A 14,573-nucleotide genomic window follows, 5' to 3' on the forward strand; every position below is an offset into this window, starting at 1 on the left:
TTGCAGCTGACCTTGCAAACTTGTTTTTGTATTTGAAAATCAATCGGAATTCAGCTCATCAGAATTCTACTTTATTGTCTCTGTTGTCTTTAAATATGTGCATATACAATCAGTAAGTGTGCATGTGTGGAATTACAGCATTCCCTTGGGAATACTTGTTGTTTTAATAAGTTTTGTTGTGATACCCGTGTTTGACAACGTGAATATGATAGAAACGTCTTGGTACTTCCACTTTTCACGATCATCATACGAATGTAACGAAAAACTATTATGCCCAATTACAGTTTCTTTTTTTTTCTTTTTTTTCTTTACAATTTACAATTTTTTTTTTTTACAATTACAATTTTTTTTACATTACAATTTTTTTACAATTACAAATTACAATTTTTTTTTTTACAATTACAGTTTCTTTATGAGATCCCATCCTTCCATTTTCTGAAGCTTGCGCTCATGGGTTATTTAGAGCCTATCCCAGTTGACATTGAACAAGAATAATAACCCAAATTGGGTCAAAAAGGTGCTTATGCAACTTTTTGGGTTATTCATTTAACCTGGATCAAATGAATACCCCAAAATTATTTTATATTTGCTACCCCTTAACTCCTCCACTCACAAAAGGGTTGATTTGTGTGGGGTGGTTTTCCATTTAACCTAACTTTTTGGTTTAAATAAATAACCCAACAACTTGGGTTGATCCCTTTTCGACCCAACTGTTCTTTAGAGTCTGTCTTTGGAATTTGGGACGAAGCCCAAATATGTGGTGAAAAACCACATGAGTACGGCGAGAACAAATTCCCACTGGAAGGCCAGAGCCGAGATTCAAACCTTTCACATCGGAACAGCGAGGCAGAGGTGCTAAACACTAGGTCGGGGAAAACAATAATAATAACAACAATTTAGTCAATTTAGTTCTCTTGGGGGGGCTACCATGTTGGTGACCCGTGTTCTACGTTCTGCAAAACCAAGAGACTTCAAAGCCTTTCAGAAGACGTCAACTTCTGTATTTCACCTGAAAATCTGTTGCAATATCCTTTAAAAATAGGGACTTACTATAACTTAACGTAATCTTATGTCTCACACACATAAGCACTCTTGTAAGGTTTGTAATCTGTTTGTAAAAAAGGGAGCTGTCTGTGAAAACACTTTGTTGGCTATTATTGGCAGTGGCATACAGCCCACAGCCCACAGGCATTCATTCGTAGTTTTTCATTGAATTAAATGTCACAGGTTTGCAAATGTTTTTTGTTTGTTTTTTTTAAATAAAAGGCTCCGCTTCAACTGAAAAGTAGAATGTCACAATAGCAGGAAGAAAGAGTCATTGAAAATGGTCTCTTGTTTTGTGTTGCAGACGGTGCGCCATGGTTTCCCCTACCAGCCCACTGCTTTGGCCTTTGACCCCGTGCAGAAGATTCTGGCCATCGGCTCCAGATCAGGTGGTGTTCGAATGTATCCTTTCATGCGCTCGGCCTCACCTCGTCACGGAGACGCGCTCGCCGACTGTATGTATACAAACATTTGAACAAAACCTTATCTCTTTGTTTATTTATTTTTTAACCGTGAGATATCATATTTGAGCAAACCCAAGAAGGGCAATGGCTAACTCCATGGCTGAGAATTTGTGTTTTTGTTTTGCCACAAATGTATCCCTTATCATTACCTCGGCCAAGGGTACGAACAGGACTCGTTTCGCTTCACAAAACCTTGTGGAGACGTACGACACGGGCTGCGGAAGAACCCATTTGGTTTTATCCCGATAATAATCAATGATCCTTCAAGGGGAAATTCAATTTACAATGTTGTGTATTTTTGTCGCGCACCACACAGAGAAGAAGACACGCATGCAGGTTTGCAGGGTGAGATGTTAGATTGAGAGGTGCGACATGAGTGTGAGCTGAAATTTTGGTGCCTTGCTCAAGAGCATCTTGGCAGAAGTTATTACGTAGTTGCAATTTCAAGAAAAGTCGTGCCTTTAATGATCCTCTGCTGTTTTTTTTTTTGTGGTCATTGTTGAAGCATTCTCACTGAATATTGGCTAGATCTCAACATATGTTTTCTTGATGTAGCCCCAAAATGTAATCAGAGCATCTCTACCAAAACGAATGGCGATAATAGTCATTAAATGCATTTTTTTTTCTTGTTATTGAGGTAATTTTCCGACAAAGATCAGTTGAGCATTTGAAACTCATTGCCGTGAACAAATAGCAAAAACGCAGGCTGGTTCACAAGGTTATTGCCGTTTTCCCGCTTGGTAGGCACCTCGACAGAAGAATCTTTTAAGTGGCCTTTAAAGAAGATGTATTCAGCATTTTTTTTCCTCTCACTTCAAAACAGTTCCCAGGCCCTGATGTCTGAGATTTGCTTTGGTGCGATAACCTCAAGGATCAAAATTTGCAATCGTTTTTTCATCCTCGTTTTTAACCTTGAGGGTTTGGGGTTGGGTGTTAATGTGTCATGCAAATGAACCACTGCTCACCCCGCCTCCTTCTATTGCGGGGTGTATTAATGCGAATGTGGCTTCTGTTTACCAAGGCGAAGCTATTTTGAGCCCCGAGTTGGAATTTTACTTTGGAAGAAAAGTCACCCGAGCCCATAAGAGAGTAAAATCAATGATTGTGTTTTCACTTTATCAGATAGCTGCTGATTTAGTTGTCAATTAGTACGTCGATCAGCGCGCATGCATCGCCAAACGTAAATTGAATTTGCCAATCTAAATTAGAATTGTGCATTCTAGATGAACTCAGTGTTGTAAAGTAACGCAGCTTTCGAGTACAAAGCATTGTATGGGACATGCAATTTTCATCCATATACTTGAACATGCAACTATTATGCGTTAAGAATTCCCACTAGAACCATGTGAGATACTATAAATAGACGTGATTCTAGTGCAGTGATTCCCAACAGCTGTGCTAGAGCACAGGAATGTGCCTTGAGAGATCATCAGGTGTGCTGTGGGAAATTTCCAATTGCATGTTATTGGTCTGAAAATGATCATTCCGTTATGACAAATATTGCGACTTTATTTTTCTGTCTGTGATATTGACAGGCACAGCCATGTAATGATCTTCCACTAGATAGCAGAAGGGGAACAGAATAAGCACTTTGTATTGTATTTCAGTATATATATATATATATATATATATATATATATATATATATATATATATATATATATATATATATATATATATATATAACATGATCATAACTATTTCATATTTCATAAAAAATTTCTTGCGGGTCGTGCGATATAGAGTTCAACCAAATGAAAGTTGTTAAAACACACGTTTTAGTGTACCTTAGTGCCTTACCTCACTCTCGCTTGCGCAGTAAAAGGCGCAAAGTGCACGTGCTTCAAACTATTTGTTACTCCCATTTGAAATTAATTCTAAAACTGGCACATTAAACATAAGAGAATTGTGTATTGTATATTTGAACAAATGTTCAATCAAACCGTATGATTAATTCAAGCAAAAGTCCACACATTTTATGCTAACACATGCTAACGGAAATTAGCATTGGTGCTAACCTTCAAACAATCCTATTTAAAAAAACAATTGGTTAAATATCTGAGATATTCAGTATATATAACATGATCATAACTATTTCACTAAAAAAATCTTGCGGGTCGTGCGATATAGAGTTCAACCAAATTAAAGTTGTTAAAACACACGTTTTAGTGTACCTTAGTGCCTTGCCTCACTCTCTCGCTTGCGCAGTAAAAGGCGCAAAGTGCATATGCTTCAAACTATTTGTTACTCCCATGAAATTAATTCTAAATTCTGGCACATCAAACGAGAATTATGTATTGTATATTTTAACAAATGTTCAATCAAACCGTATGATTAATTCAAACAAAAGTCCACACATTTTATGCTAACACGTGCTAACGGAAATTAGCATTGGTGCTAACCTTCAAACAATCTTATTTAAAAAAAACAATTGGTTAAATATCTGAGATATTCAGTATATATAACATGATCATAACTATTTCATAAAAAAATTCTTGCGGGTCGTGCGATATAGAGTTCAACCAAATGAAAGTTGTTAAAACACACGTTTTAGTGTACCTTAATGCCTTACCTCACTTTCTCGCTTGCGCAGTAAAAGGCGCAAAGTGCACATGCTACAAACTATTTGTTACTCCCATTTGAAATTAGAAACAAGAGAATTATGTATTGTATATTTTAACAAATGTTCAATCAAACCGTATGATTAATTCAAACAAAAGTCCACACATTTGATGCTAACACGTGCTAACGGAAATTAGCATTGGTGCTAACCTTCAAACAATCCTATTTAAAAAAACAATTGGTTAAATATCTGAGATATTTAGTAGCATGTGCGCAAAGGATAAACCACAATATAACAATATACTATACATTTTTTTGTCATTTTGTGGTCTTAATCCAATATAAACTACATAAGGTACCATATCGACGCCTTCTTGAAATAATCGCCTAAGTAATTTTTTTTTAGATTTTTCAGGAAACACAAAAATTTTAACCATTTGCATCATGAGGAGATGATTTAGGCAAAAAATAATAATTTTTGCAAAAAAAAAAAAGACTTACATTTTTTAAGAGTGTGTTGATACATATGGCTCAATAAAGATTGCGAAACACTGCTCTAGTGCATCTTAATGCAGGGGCCTCCTCATCCCCCTCCTCTTCCTTTCCGCCCTGTCATTTCACATTGCACAGCTGTCATGTCGCAGGCTCACAACTGTCCCTCCAACATCCCACGCCCTGGGTCACCCGGTCACAAGGAAAAAAAGATGGCGTGTCAGTGGGACCCGGGTAGGAGATTACACTCACATAAATACACAGTGTTCCCAGCATCCCCGTGGGGAACCTGAGGCAGAGGCAGCAAACAATTATTGATGCTGCAGTTGTTGCGTTGCTGGTCCTGCTGGGTTCGATGATGAACAGACACCATGTCATGCCGCTAAGAGAAATTTGAGAAAAAAAAGGCGAAATATTCTTTCAAGATTTGTGAGAGAGTGAAATCTAGAGTGGGAGTATAAAAGGTGGATAAAGACGTTGCTGATGAAAAGCCATTAAAACGCGTCTTGATTACGTGATAAGCTCAGCCAAATGAGGCAACGTGATCTCCTTTGTACGTCTCACAATCGTGGCATCTCTTCCCTTGAAATTCCACCGCTTGGCTATGAAGCCAAACCGAGATTGCGGCTGGATGGAAGCCCTTGAGTGACTTAGCATTTGTATTGACATGCTGCACACATCTCGCCGCTGCTCTCATGAGGGCCCTCGCTGATTCTCTTTCTCCATAGCCGCACTTTCTGTTTTACTGTTTTTCGCCTTGCCCCCCATCGCCTTTAACTCCTCTTGATTTTCAGCTCGCGTTTATTACATTCACGCTTCCTCTCTCCTTCACAGCCTTACTTTCCCCCGTGTCCACCTGTCACCCGTCATCCCCATTTATTTCTGCAATGCAGCAAAAATGGTGGAATTTGACACCAATAGCAACCACATCTAAGTGGACATGAATAATACAAGTCCAATTACTTAGCAAAATTGTTGCTAAAAATAAGTCGCTGCTTTTAATTAAAGTCACTTATAGTAAAAGTGGAATATTTGCTCACTGGATTATTGGAAATGACTGATATCCTGGGCAGCAGGCCAGTAGCCTTACTGCAAAAAGGTACGAATGTTTCTCTAATATCGATTTGTATTTTCTCTTTTTGCCTGTGTCACTGTGCTGCCAGTAATAGCCACTTTGGCAGCGGCTGTGTCATGTGACTAATTACTGCATTTTGCAAAATTGCCATATTTCCAAGCCTGCACTCTTGGACAAATAAACGTCTCACCTCAAATAGCTGCCCCCAGCTCCGCAACCCCTCCGGTAAAAATAAATAAATAACACCAGGCAGCTGTAATTACACTTGTCCACAAAGTGGTACATTTGGCTTGGTATGCGCCACTTCTCTCCAGGCTACATCGGGCGTGTACGCTCGGCGCTGTTAGATGCATGAGTTCCGCATATAGAGCGATATTACAGCAGCAGGACAGAGTGTCTGTGGATTCAACAAAAGAAGAACAATGTGACAGTGTCTCTGAAGACATCAATGATAAACAAGAAACATCTTTAAAGGGTCAAGTCAAAGTCAAATCAACTTTTTTTTTTGACAATATGTTCTATGCATCATTATTAGTCTAAACACCGTATTGTGTTTAATATTGGGAATATGATTTAAGCAGCAAAAGTCAGCCGTATCGGGGCGGCCATTTTGCCACTTGCTGCCAATAGAAAAGGACATCACAGGGTTGTGCCCTGGTGCTGCTGTGTCCTGGGCGACCCTGGGGGGGCTATGCTTGCTTGCCATCCACTGAAACTCAAACCGAATTTCCATCTCCCACTGGTCGCTGAATCAGTGGAGGCTGGTGTTTGTGGATCTCACTCTGCTTCATCTATCCTTCCTTCCTTAAGTCTTTCCTCTGGTCTCTCGAGGTCTCCCTAATATGTTGGAATTGAGATGGTTCTGAGGTTGGTGAAAGATTCTGGTTTTGTAACTCTGTGGTTGGTGCTGGATTTCACTTTGCTTCATCTTTCCTTCCTTTGATCCTTCCTCTGGTTTCCTGACAACTTCACAACTCTGGCAGGACTCTGAAGTATCCGGTCAAGGTGAAGGGTCTGGGATTTATAACAGGTTTCATGACAGGATTGTCTTCAAAGAATCAAGAATGTACGACATAGTTTTGAAAAATACACAGTAAACATGGCGATGGGGAGGAGAAAATGTAGAAATGGTAGAAATGTTTATTTTATACACTCCAATGTTGTCTTTTGTCACAGTGGATTGCTTTTTTTTTTAATGCATTATCTCCATGCCTTCCATTTTATAATAGAAGATGCATGCTCCATTTGTATCCCACAAGTGGCACATTCAGTAAGCACCCCGTCGAGTAGTAGCCTTCTGGCTTCAATTTCACATCCACAACGTGTAAATGCTGCAATCCTACAAGTGTATGTTTTTTTTTTTTTCACTTGAGTCCAGTGATCTTTGCTATTTCTGTTATATCACATAGCCGTTTCACTACACCCTTAATATTTATAACCATGTTACTGTGTCAGCCTGTCTATACCATAATTACTGTACATTTACGTTTTTTTTTTTTTCTGGAAAAAAATAAAATTAAAATAAAATACATTTACGTACAATTTGATCACCCGTGCTGACTTCTAGTCTTGTTCAGGGTCACGAGTTAGCTTTGAGTGAAAATCTATTTTATTGTCTTCCAATAATGTGCTGTGATCAACTATAAAGTAACATTCCTTTTCATGAAATCTGACAGTGATTTGACAAAAGGTAGACTTACATCATCCATTTTTTCCCCCCTGTCCATCAGAGCACAGTCTGAGCTTGTTCTGCTTGATCATGAACACGGCGCTCTGCAACTTACTTCCTTATTTTGTAAAGTGACCCTTCGGTGCTACGCAAATGTACCCTATCATTATCATTATCACTACTGTTACTACAGTTGGCAAGTAGAGAGCTGTAAATGGTATCAGGAGATATTCAATCAGGAGCCAAATGGGCCTGTGGCAGGACTGATCATGCCTGGCTGTGACAGCGTGTGCCGATGCATAATGAGCTCAAGTTTGGACGCGGCATTTGTGGTTACAAAAATTATGCAAATACGAGCGCGGTGTGTGCAAACACATCTCGCACACTTTTGCATCTGATTATGGCTTTGGACGCGCTCCGTAGTAACTAAGCTACTGAGAGCAGCAACATAGTGATTATGTTTGCAGGCTGCTCATACAAGTCAGCCGATGAATGACACAGCGAGACCGTGCTGAATGCTTAATTGATCGCAGTCGTTTTGTTTGTTTAATTGTCACATGCATATATACGCTTGTGTGGCTAAAAATGGACTGTATCAGAGGCTTGTTTGACCCATTGTGTGCACACAATCAATTAGCATTAGCCAAATGCTAATTGCCGCCTGCTGGTAACTGAATGACCGTGCGGATGTGATTATGTTTTGAATGTGATAAGCAGATGGTGCTTATCAAGACTGGCTAATTTAGTCCATTTCTAGAATCTTATTTGGAAAGTGTTTTGAGTTGGCTTCATTAATTAGCATCTTGAATCTATAGATTTGCTCAGTGGAGATATGGCACTCTGAGCAAATTGCAGTCACCATGCAGTGTTAGTTAAATTCAACTGCTTGATTATTAGCGGCACAAAACGTAGCTTACAAACATACAGCACGTAAATTATAACACTGATTGAAGGATGTAAAAAAGGAACTCTATTGTTTCCTATTATTTTAAAAGCTCCAATGGAATAACGATACAATTGACAAAGCTACAATGTTAGATGACATCCGCATTGATTGATCTAACATGTACACTTACCAATCTATTGAGGGGAAATTGTTTAGTTACACGAAGCACAAGGGGATTACATTCATTTTAAATGTATTGTATTTGTTATTAGTGTGAATTTAGACTAGACTAGGAATAGGATATCGAATAGAAAAAGGATTGAATGGAACACAATGGAATAGAACGGCCGAACAAGCCAATATTATCTATCTATCTATCTATCTATCTATCTATCTATCTATCTATCTATCTATCTATCTATCTATCTATCTATCTATCTATCTATCTATCTATCTATCTATCTATCTATCTATCTATCTATCTATCTATCTATCTATCTATCTATCTATCTATCCCTTATCTAGCTAGCTTAGCTAGTTAGCTAGCTATGTACAATACAGCATCTAATCTGTCATCCATTTTAACAATGTACAAGCATTGTGGGCATTTCAGTGGTCTTCCTTTTAAAGAGCTCATGTATTTCCTCTGGGCTCCAATATTATGATATCTCTCTGGCTTGGAAAGACCGCTCATTTGCTTTTAACGCCATAATGATGCCATCAACTGTCGTTGGTTCCCATGATGCTCTGCAGTTTGTTGGCCTTTGCCATGATGACTGAGTCTTATCACGTTTGTGTTCTTTTCAGCATGAATAGCAGGCTAGAGGATAATAGGAAGAATTTCAGCTACATCCACTACTTCCATTTTCCTTATTCTCATACCCATCTGTTTTACTCTGACCTTGGTTCCCATGTTGAATGGGAGTCGTATCTATTATTCTGGAAAATAATGCCCACCTCTTTTTCTGCCTTTCCCTCTTATCAGCCTATGATTGTACAATGTAGTTCTACTGGATGTGTGTGGGGGAAAAGATACAAAGCTGTGATGATGGGGAGAAAGTTACTAGGTTGCAGTCTTTTGGGTCATCGTGCACTCGTGGTCAGCACGTCTGCTTCAGTCCTGAGGTTTGTGGTTCTAATCTCGACTTCAGTATTTTCTGTGGGTACTCTGACTTCCTTCCACATCTCCAAAAACATGCATGAAGAGTCAGAGAATTGGTGAGAGAGAAGGTGCGAATGAGAGAAGTCAATGTTTGTCTGCGAGATGTCAGAAAAGTTCTAGGACTACTCTCACTAAAGACATATTTCAAATCCAAACTATGAGTTCCTTGTTAATGTGGACCAGAATATTTACAAAAAGATCCTTCAGTGTCTAAGAGTCTACAGGACAAGTTGTGGCTTCCTGCTCACACTGTTCTGAGCATCCGACAGTTCCTGGCTGAGAGCAACATGGGATTGCTGCAGCAACCTCCCTACTCAATCGGCCGTATATGTGCCCTGTGGAACGATGCTGCCAAGTTTTATTGAGGTTCCCCATCTTGGGTGAATTAGATGACCCCTGGTAGGCAGTACAAATGTAAAGCAATTACTTTAAATTATTCTCATCCTTTTCATTTCTACATTCCTCTATATCCTCCTTACTGACATTATTTGCTCCTTGGGAGCGATGGCGAGGAGGTCGAGGAATGAAAGGTTAGATGGCTATTAATAGCACTGCTGAAAATAATCTGGAAATGCCACTGGTTTGTAATCAGGATTCATACTACTGAATATATAGCAACAAATCCCATGTGGCAAAACATACATTTTTTTTGAATAATTCATATTGATTTTGCCTTTCATCCTAATTTGATACGTTTAAGCAACAAAGCAATTTTTTTTATTATTTTTTTTAAAAAAGCATTCTGTTTAAACATGCTGATGTTTTGCCGTGAAATATCACACAAGCACTTATGGAGTCACATCCTGTGAAGCGCACAATAACCTTCAACCGTAAAGAGCCAGAACGTCTCGAAAAGGATTCTGTGCAACCTTTGATATCCTACAAGAGGCAGAAGGATGCTTTGTGTATAGAAAGGACAAAGTGCAAAGTGTAAGCCAACGACATGAAGGTGTTACAGAAGATGTACGGGTCTATTTTCGCGCTGTTGTGGGGAGCGAAGCTGTTTGCGAGGTGCGGCACGGCAGCACCATTGAATGCTCGGGATGTTAGCCTGCCTTCTTTGAAAATGACTTCACTCTCCAGATTACTGACTGGTGAAAAACGTGTACGGAGATTTGAACTCGCGCGGGAGCAAAAGGTTCGGTTTGTGTGGGATGGGGCTTTGATTATTTTGTTGGCGCATCAGAGCATTTCCTTACGTGCAATGCAAATAGACAGCAGGGCTATGAGAGGAATTGTGACGAGTTCAGATTCAAAGAATGACAACCATTTATTTATCTAGAGTGAAACTCGAAACTGCGGTGAGACTCTTACCATCATTAACCACATATAAATTCGGTGAATTCAATTAGGTGTGATGCCAATACAATTTTACATCTGTTAGTCTTTAATTGGACCTGATTACGAGTCCATTTGAACGGAATCACTCCTGAGATTCGCTCTCTAACATAATAACGAGAAAGATGATTGTATGCATATTTAGTATGTTTTGATTTATTGTGAGGACATCATTAACATAAATATAACATTGTTCAACAGTTTTGAACATTAAAATGGGAAGACTAAGACTTATTTTAGGTCCAATGCGATGTCCAAACTATAAATAGAACATGTATTATAAAAATAATAAATGATGACAATAACCTAACTGAAAAAAATAGTACACCCAAGTATCTAGTTAGTCTGGAGTAGACAGATTTGTATTGTCACATACACAGTTAGAGTTACATATACATAACACAAAAAAATAAATAACTTGCAGTCAAATGTGATTTGGAAGCACACTTCCTAAAAGTGTGAAACAAGTTCACAATTATCAACTCAACGCTGCATAGTGCATACAAAGAGCTGTGAAAAAAGTAAAAAGCAGATATTTAAAAACTAATACAATGTTAACAATGCATTAATGACATTTAAAAAAAAAAACAGTAAATGGCATGCGATTACATTAAAACAATCCCAAGTCATGTCAGGGGCAAAAAAAAACAATGAAAAAAAAAAACAGGGGTTCCAGAATTGAACCCTGTGGAACACCATACGACAGTAGGGCAGAGGATCTATACCACTCTAGAGCGCTACCGCTAATGCTCACCTGGTGCCGCAAACGAGCCAATAGAATACCATGGTCCACCGTATCGAAAGCTGCAGTCAGGCACCCAAAGTCAAATGTCGAACTTGCCACCAAAGCACATAAAGCATTTTGAGTTTACGATGAAGCCGTTTGTTCAGTTCATTCAAACAGAATGCAAGTAAAGCCAGTGTGTAAATGTATGCGAATGGAGCCACCGTGTTATCTTTTTGATGTATTTCTTTTTCTTCTCTGTCAAAGCCAGAGCGCTTCCACTGACTTTGAATAATGTCCAAATTAAAGTGATTTAGGTCGCAGGTGTTGAAGGTCAGATTGATACTTGTGTTTTACTGCTCCGCAAATTGCAATTATCTAGTCATTGTCCTCACTGCTAATCGCTGATTGATTTTGCAGGGCAACAAGCTGTTTCCTTTTCTATTTGTTTTGCTGCGGCAAGGAGACCACACTTGTAAGCATGGACTTGCGTTTTAGTTCCCAATTCCGAAACGAAGGATTATTCCAGTAATTTATAAGATGTACTTTGACATTGGCAATTGATCAGTCACTGTTGAGGAGTTCTAATCCATTCATTCATTCAGTAGATACAAAACCTTTCAGCATACCCTCCTATTTCTTTCTTTTTTCTTTTTTTTCTGGAGAGCTCAGTATTGTTCATTCGGTAATTTTACCGATTTGACATGTCATCATCACTGCTCTCTCTTTTTTTTTTTTTTTTTTTTTGTACGTGTATGTGCGTGCGAGTGTGTGTGTATTCATTAGTTCACCTAAAACCTATTAAAAAATCCCATACCGTTCACCTAAACCAAACACTTCCGGCCAGAGTCGTGAGGCCGCCAGGAGACCCGAGGAAGGACCAAAGAAAAGAAAGGAATACCCTCCTATTTCTGTCGCAAGCAAACTGAGTGCTTGTTAAGAGGTTGGTACATTGCCACAGATATGTCGATACATACAAATGTTACCATTGAACATAAAAAAATAAAAAGTGGCCCTTAGGGGCAAAACCATTTCTCAGCACAATTTGTAACGGCGTGTCGATGGTGAGCAGAAAGAAAATGCAGCGAATCTCAGCAAGGTGTCAGAAAATGCGTGCAGTGTCGCACGTCATATCGCATTAATTCATTCGGTCTATCTTCTAAACAACAGACCCTCGCCGAAGGGCCTTTCCGGTGCCAGCTGCCTCTCTTGTTAATTTGATTCCTCACCTCATCGCCCGGGCCGGGAGCAGTTCGCATACAACCGTCCGGGCGTTGTTGTTGTCCAGACATCTGCTGGCCACGACAAGAAGAGCTTTTTGAAATCCTTTCCCTGATTTTCATGCATTCATTTCTGTTCTTGTCGGTTTGCCACATGCGCTACAGATGATGGAAAATGATTCATATTAGTGCTCATTACTGCAGAAGAGGAGGCCTGATGAGAGGAGATAGACATGGGAAATGATGCAGGTAATGAATGCAAGCGTTTACGGAGTTATTAGAAGAGAAATCGGCAAGATTGTTCAAAACTGAATATGTAAATAAACGTCGTATCACGTTATTACATAGCTTAGCTAAAAAGCCAACCATTAATTTTCTATAAAACTAGAGAGAGGTGGAGTTCACTTTCACATTCACACCTATGATATATTCAGTGTGAAGATGTATTTTGGGGCTGTGGGAGGAAGCTGGAATACTTAAAGAGAACCCCCAAAAGCACAGGAAGAGCCGGTCGACTCCACATACAAAAGGTGTGAGCTGACAGATTCCAAATTGAATTGGATTAATAGTATAAGTGGAGATTTATGAAGAGTGGCAGTGTCTCACTTGTAACACTCACTTGATGCAGCTGCTAGAAGTGAGATAAAAAAAAAACGTTTTCTCAGAAAAGCAATAGCTCATCATTCTTGTGTGTTTTGGTAAAAGCGTTTCTGGTGAATAGCAATTTTAATGTGAAATGTTTTTGGGTTTGTGTGAGAGATTTTTTGGTGAGTGTGACTTTTTGAGTGTCAAAGTGTTAGTTTTTGTTGTTGAGTGTGAGTATTTTTTCATAGGTGTATATTTTTTGGGGCGCGGGGCAAGTTTTTTTTTTTTTTTTGGTGAGTTTGAGATTTCTGGCCCGAGTCTGCATTTCCATTTTTGTGTGTGAGGTTGAAAGGTTTGAGAGGCTTTTTGATGTATTTTTTATTTATTTTTTTGTGGGAGGGATTTTGTGTCAAGATTTTTTTTTTGTCTATGCGAGACTGACATGGTTTAGGTTGTGGTGAGTGGGAGATTTTTTTTTTGTGTGTGTGTGAAGGTTTATCATGTGTGTTCAGAGTATTTTTGGAGAATGAGCGTTGCTTTGGTGTTTTTTTAAATTTTTTATGTGAGTTTGTGGCGTAAATGAGAGTTATTTTATGTGTGACAGGTTTTTGGTGAGTATGAGATTAGATTTTTTTTATGAGTGTGAGATTTTGTTGTGTGTCAGTTTATGATGTGTGTTAGAGTATTGTTGGAGAACATGAGTTTGTGTTGGTGTGTGAGAGTTTGTGTTGTAGGCATGAGAGTTTTTTTATGTGTCATAGGCTTTTTGGTGATTATGAGAATTGTTGTGTGAGTTTTTGTGTGTGATTTTGTGATGTTTGAGAGTTTTTATGTTTGGTAGGTTTTTGGTGAGTATGAGATTTGATATTTTTGTGCGAGTATGAGGTTTTTTTTTTTTTTTAGCGTGTGAGAGTTTATCATGTAATGAGTATTTTGAAGAACATGATTTTTTTTGGGTGTATGAGAGTTTGTGGTAAGAATTTTGTTTTTATGGCTTTATTGTGTATGACTTCTTTTGGTGATTTTGAGAGGATATTTTTTGTTTTGCCTGTGAGATTTTTGGTAAGTAAGAGATTTTTTGGGTGCGTTTTCAGTATGAGTGAGCTGTTTATGTTAAGTGAGAGGTTTCTTTGTGGGTGTGAGATTTTTTATTTTTTTTGAGAGACATATTTGTGTTTGAAGGGCCACTGTTTTTGGCATACACCGGTATATGCCGATTCATAATACTGCGACTAGGAAAGCAAATTGTCAAATGTTGAACCCATTTACAGTTGTAGTCAGAAATTTACTCATCATGGGCATGAATGTAATTTTGGGCTTCTAGTTATTTTTATATATATATATATATATAT

General features: G+C 38.6%; 1 protein-coding gene across 11 annotated transcripts in view; it reads left to right on the plus strand.

Moving 5' to 3' along the window:
- stxbp5l (syntaxin binding protein 5L) overlaps positions 1-14,573 on the plus strand; it is a 109,524-nt gene that overhangs the window by 17,184 nt on the left and 77,767 nt on the right. For all 11 annotated transcript variants that reach the window (XM_077580841.1, XM_077580842.1, XM_077580844.1 and 8 more), the window contains one exon: positions 1,349-1,446. In XM_077580841.1, the coding sequence (XP_077436967.1) occupies positions 1,349-1,446 (98 nt within the window). The remainder of the gene's footprint in view (positions 1-1,348; positions 1,447-14,573) is intronic.

The sequence above is a fragment of the Vanacampus margaritifer genome, chromosome 11, assembly GCF_051991255.1.
Source record: "Vanacampus margaritifer isolate UIUO_Vmar chromosome 11, RoL_Vmar_1.0, whole genome shotgun sequence".
Taxonomy (NCBI): domain Eukaryota; kingdom Metazoa; phylum Chordata; class Actinopteri; order Syngnathiformes; family Syngnathidae; genus Vanacampus; species Vanacampus margaritifer.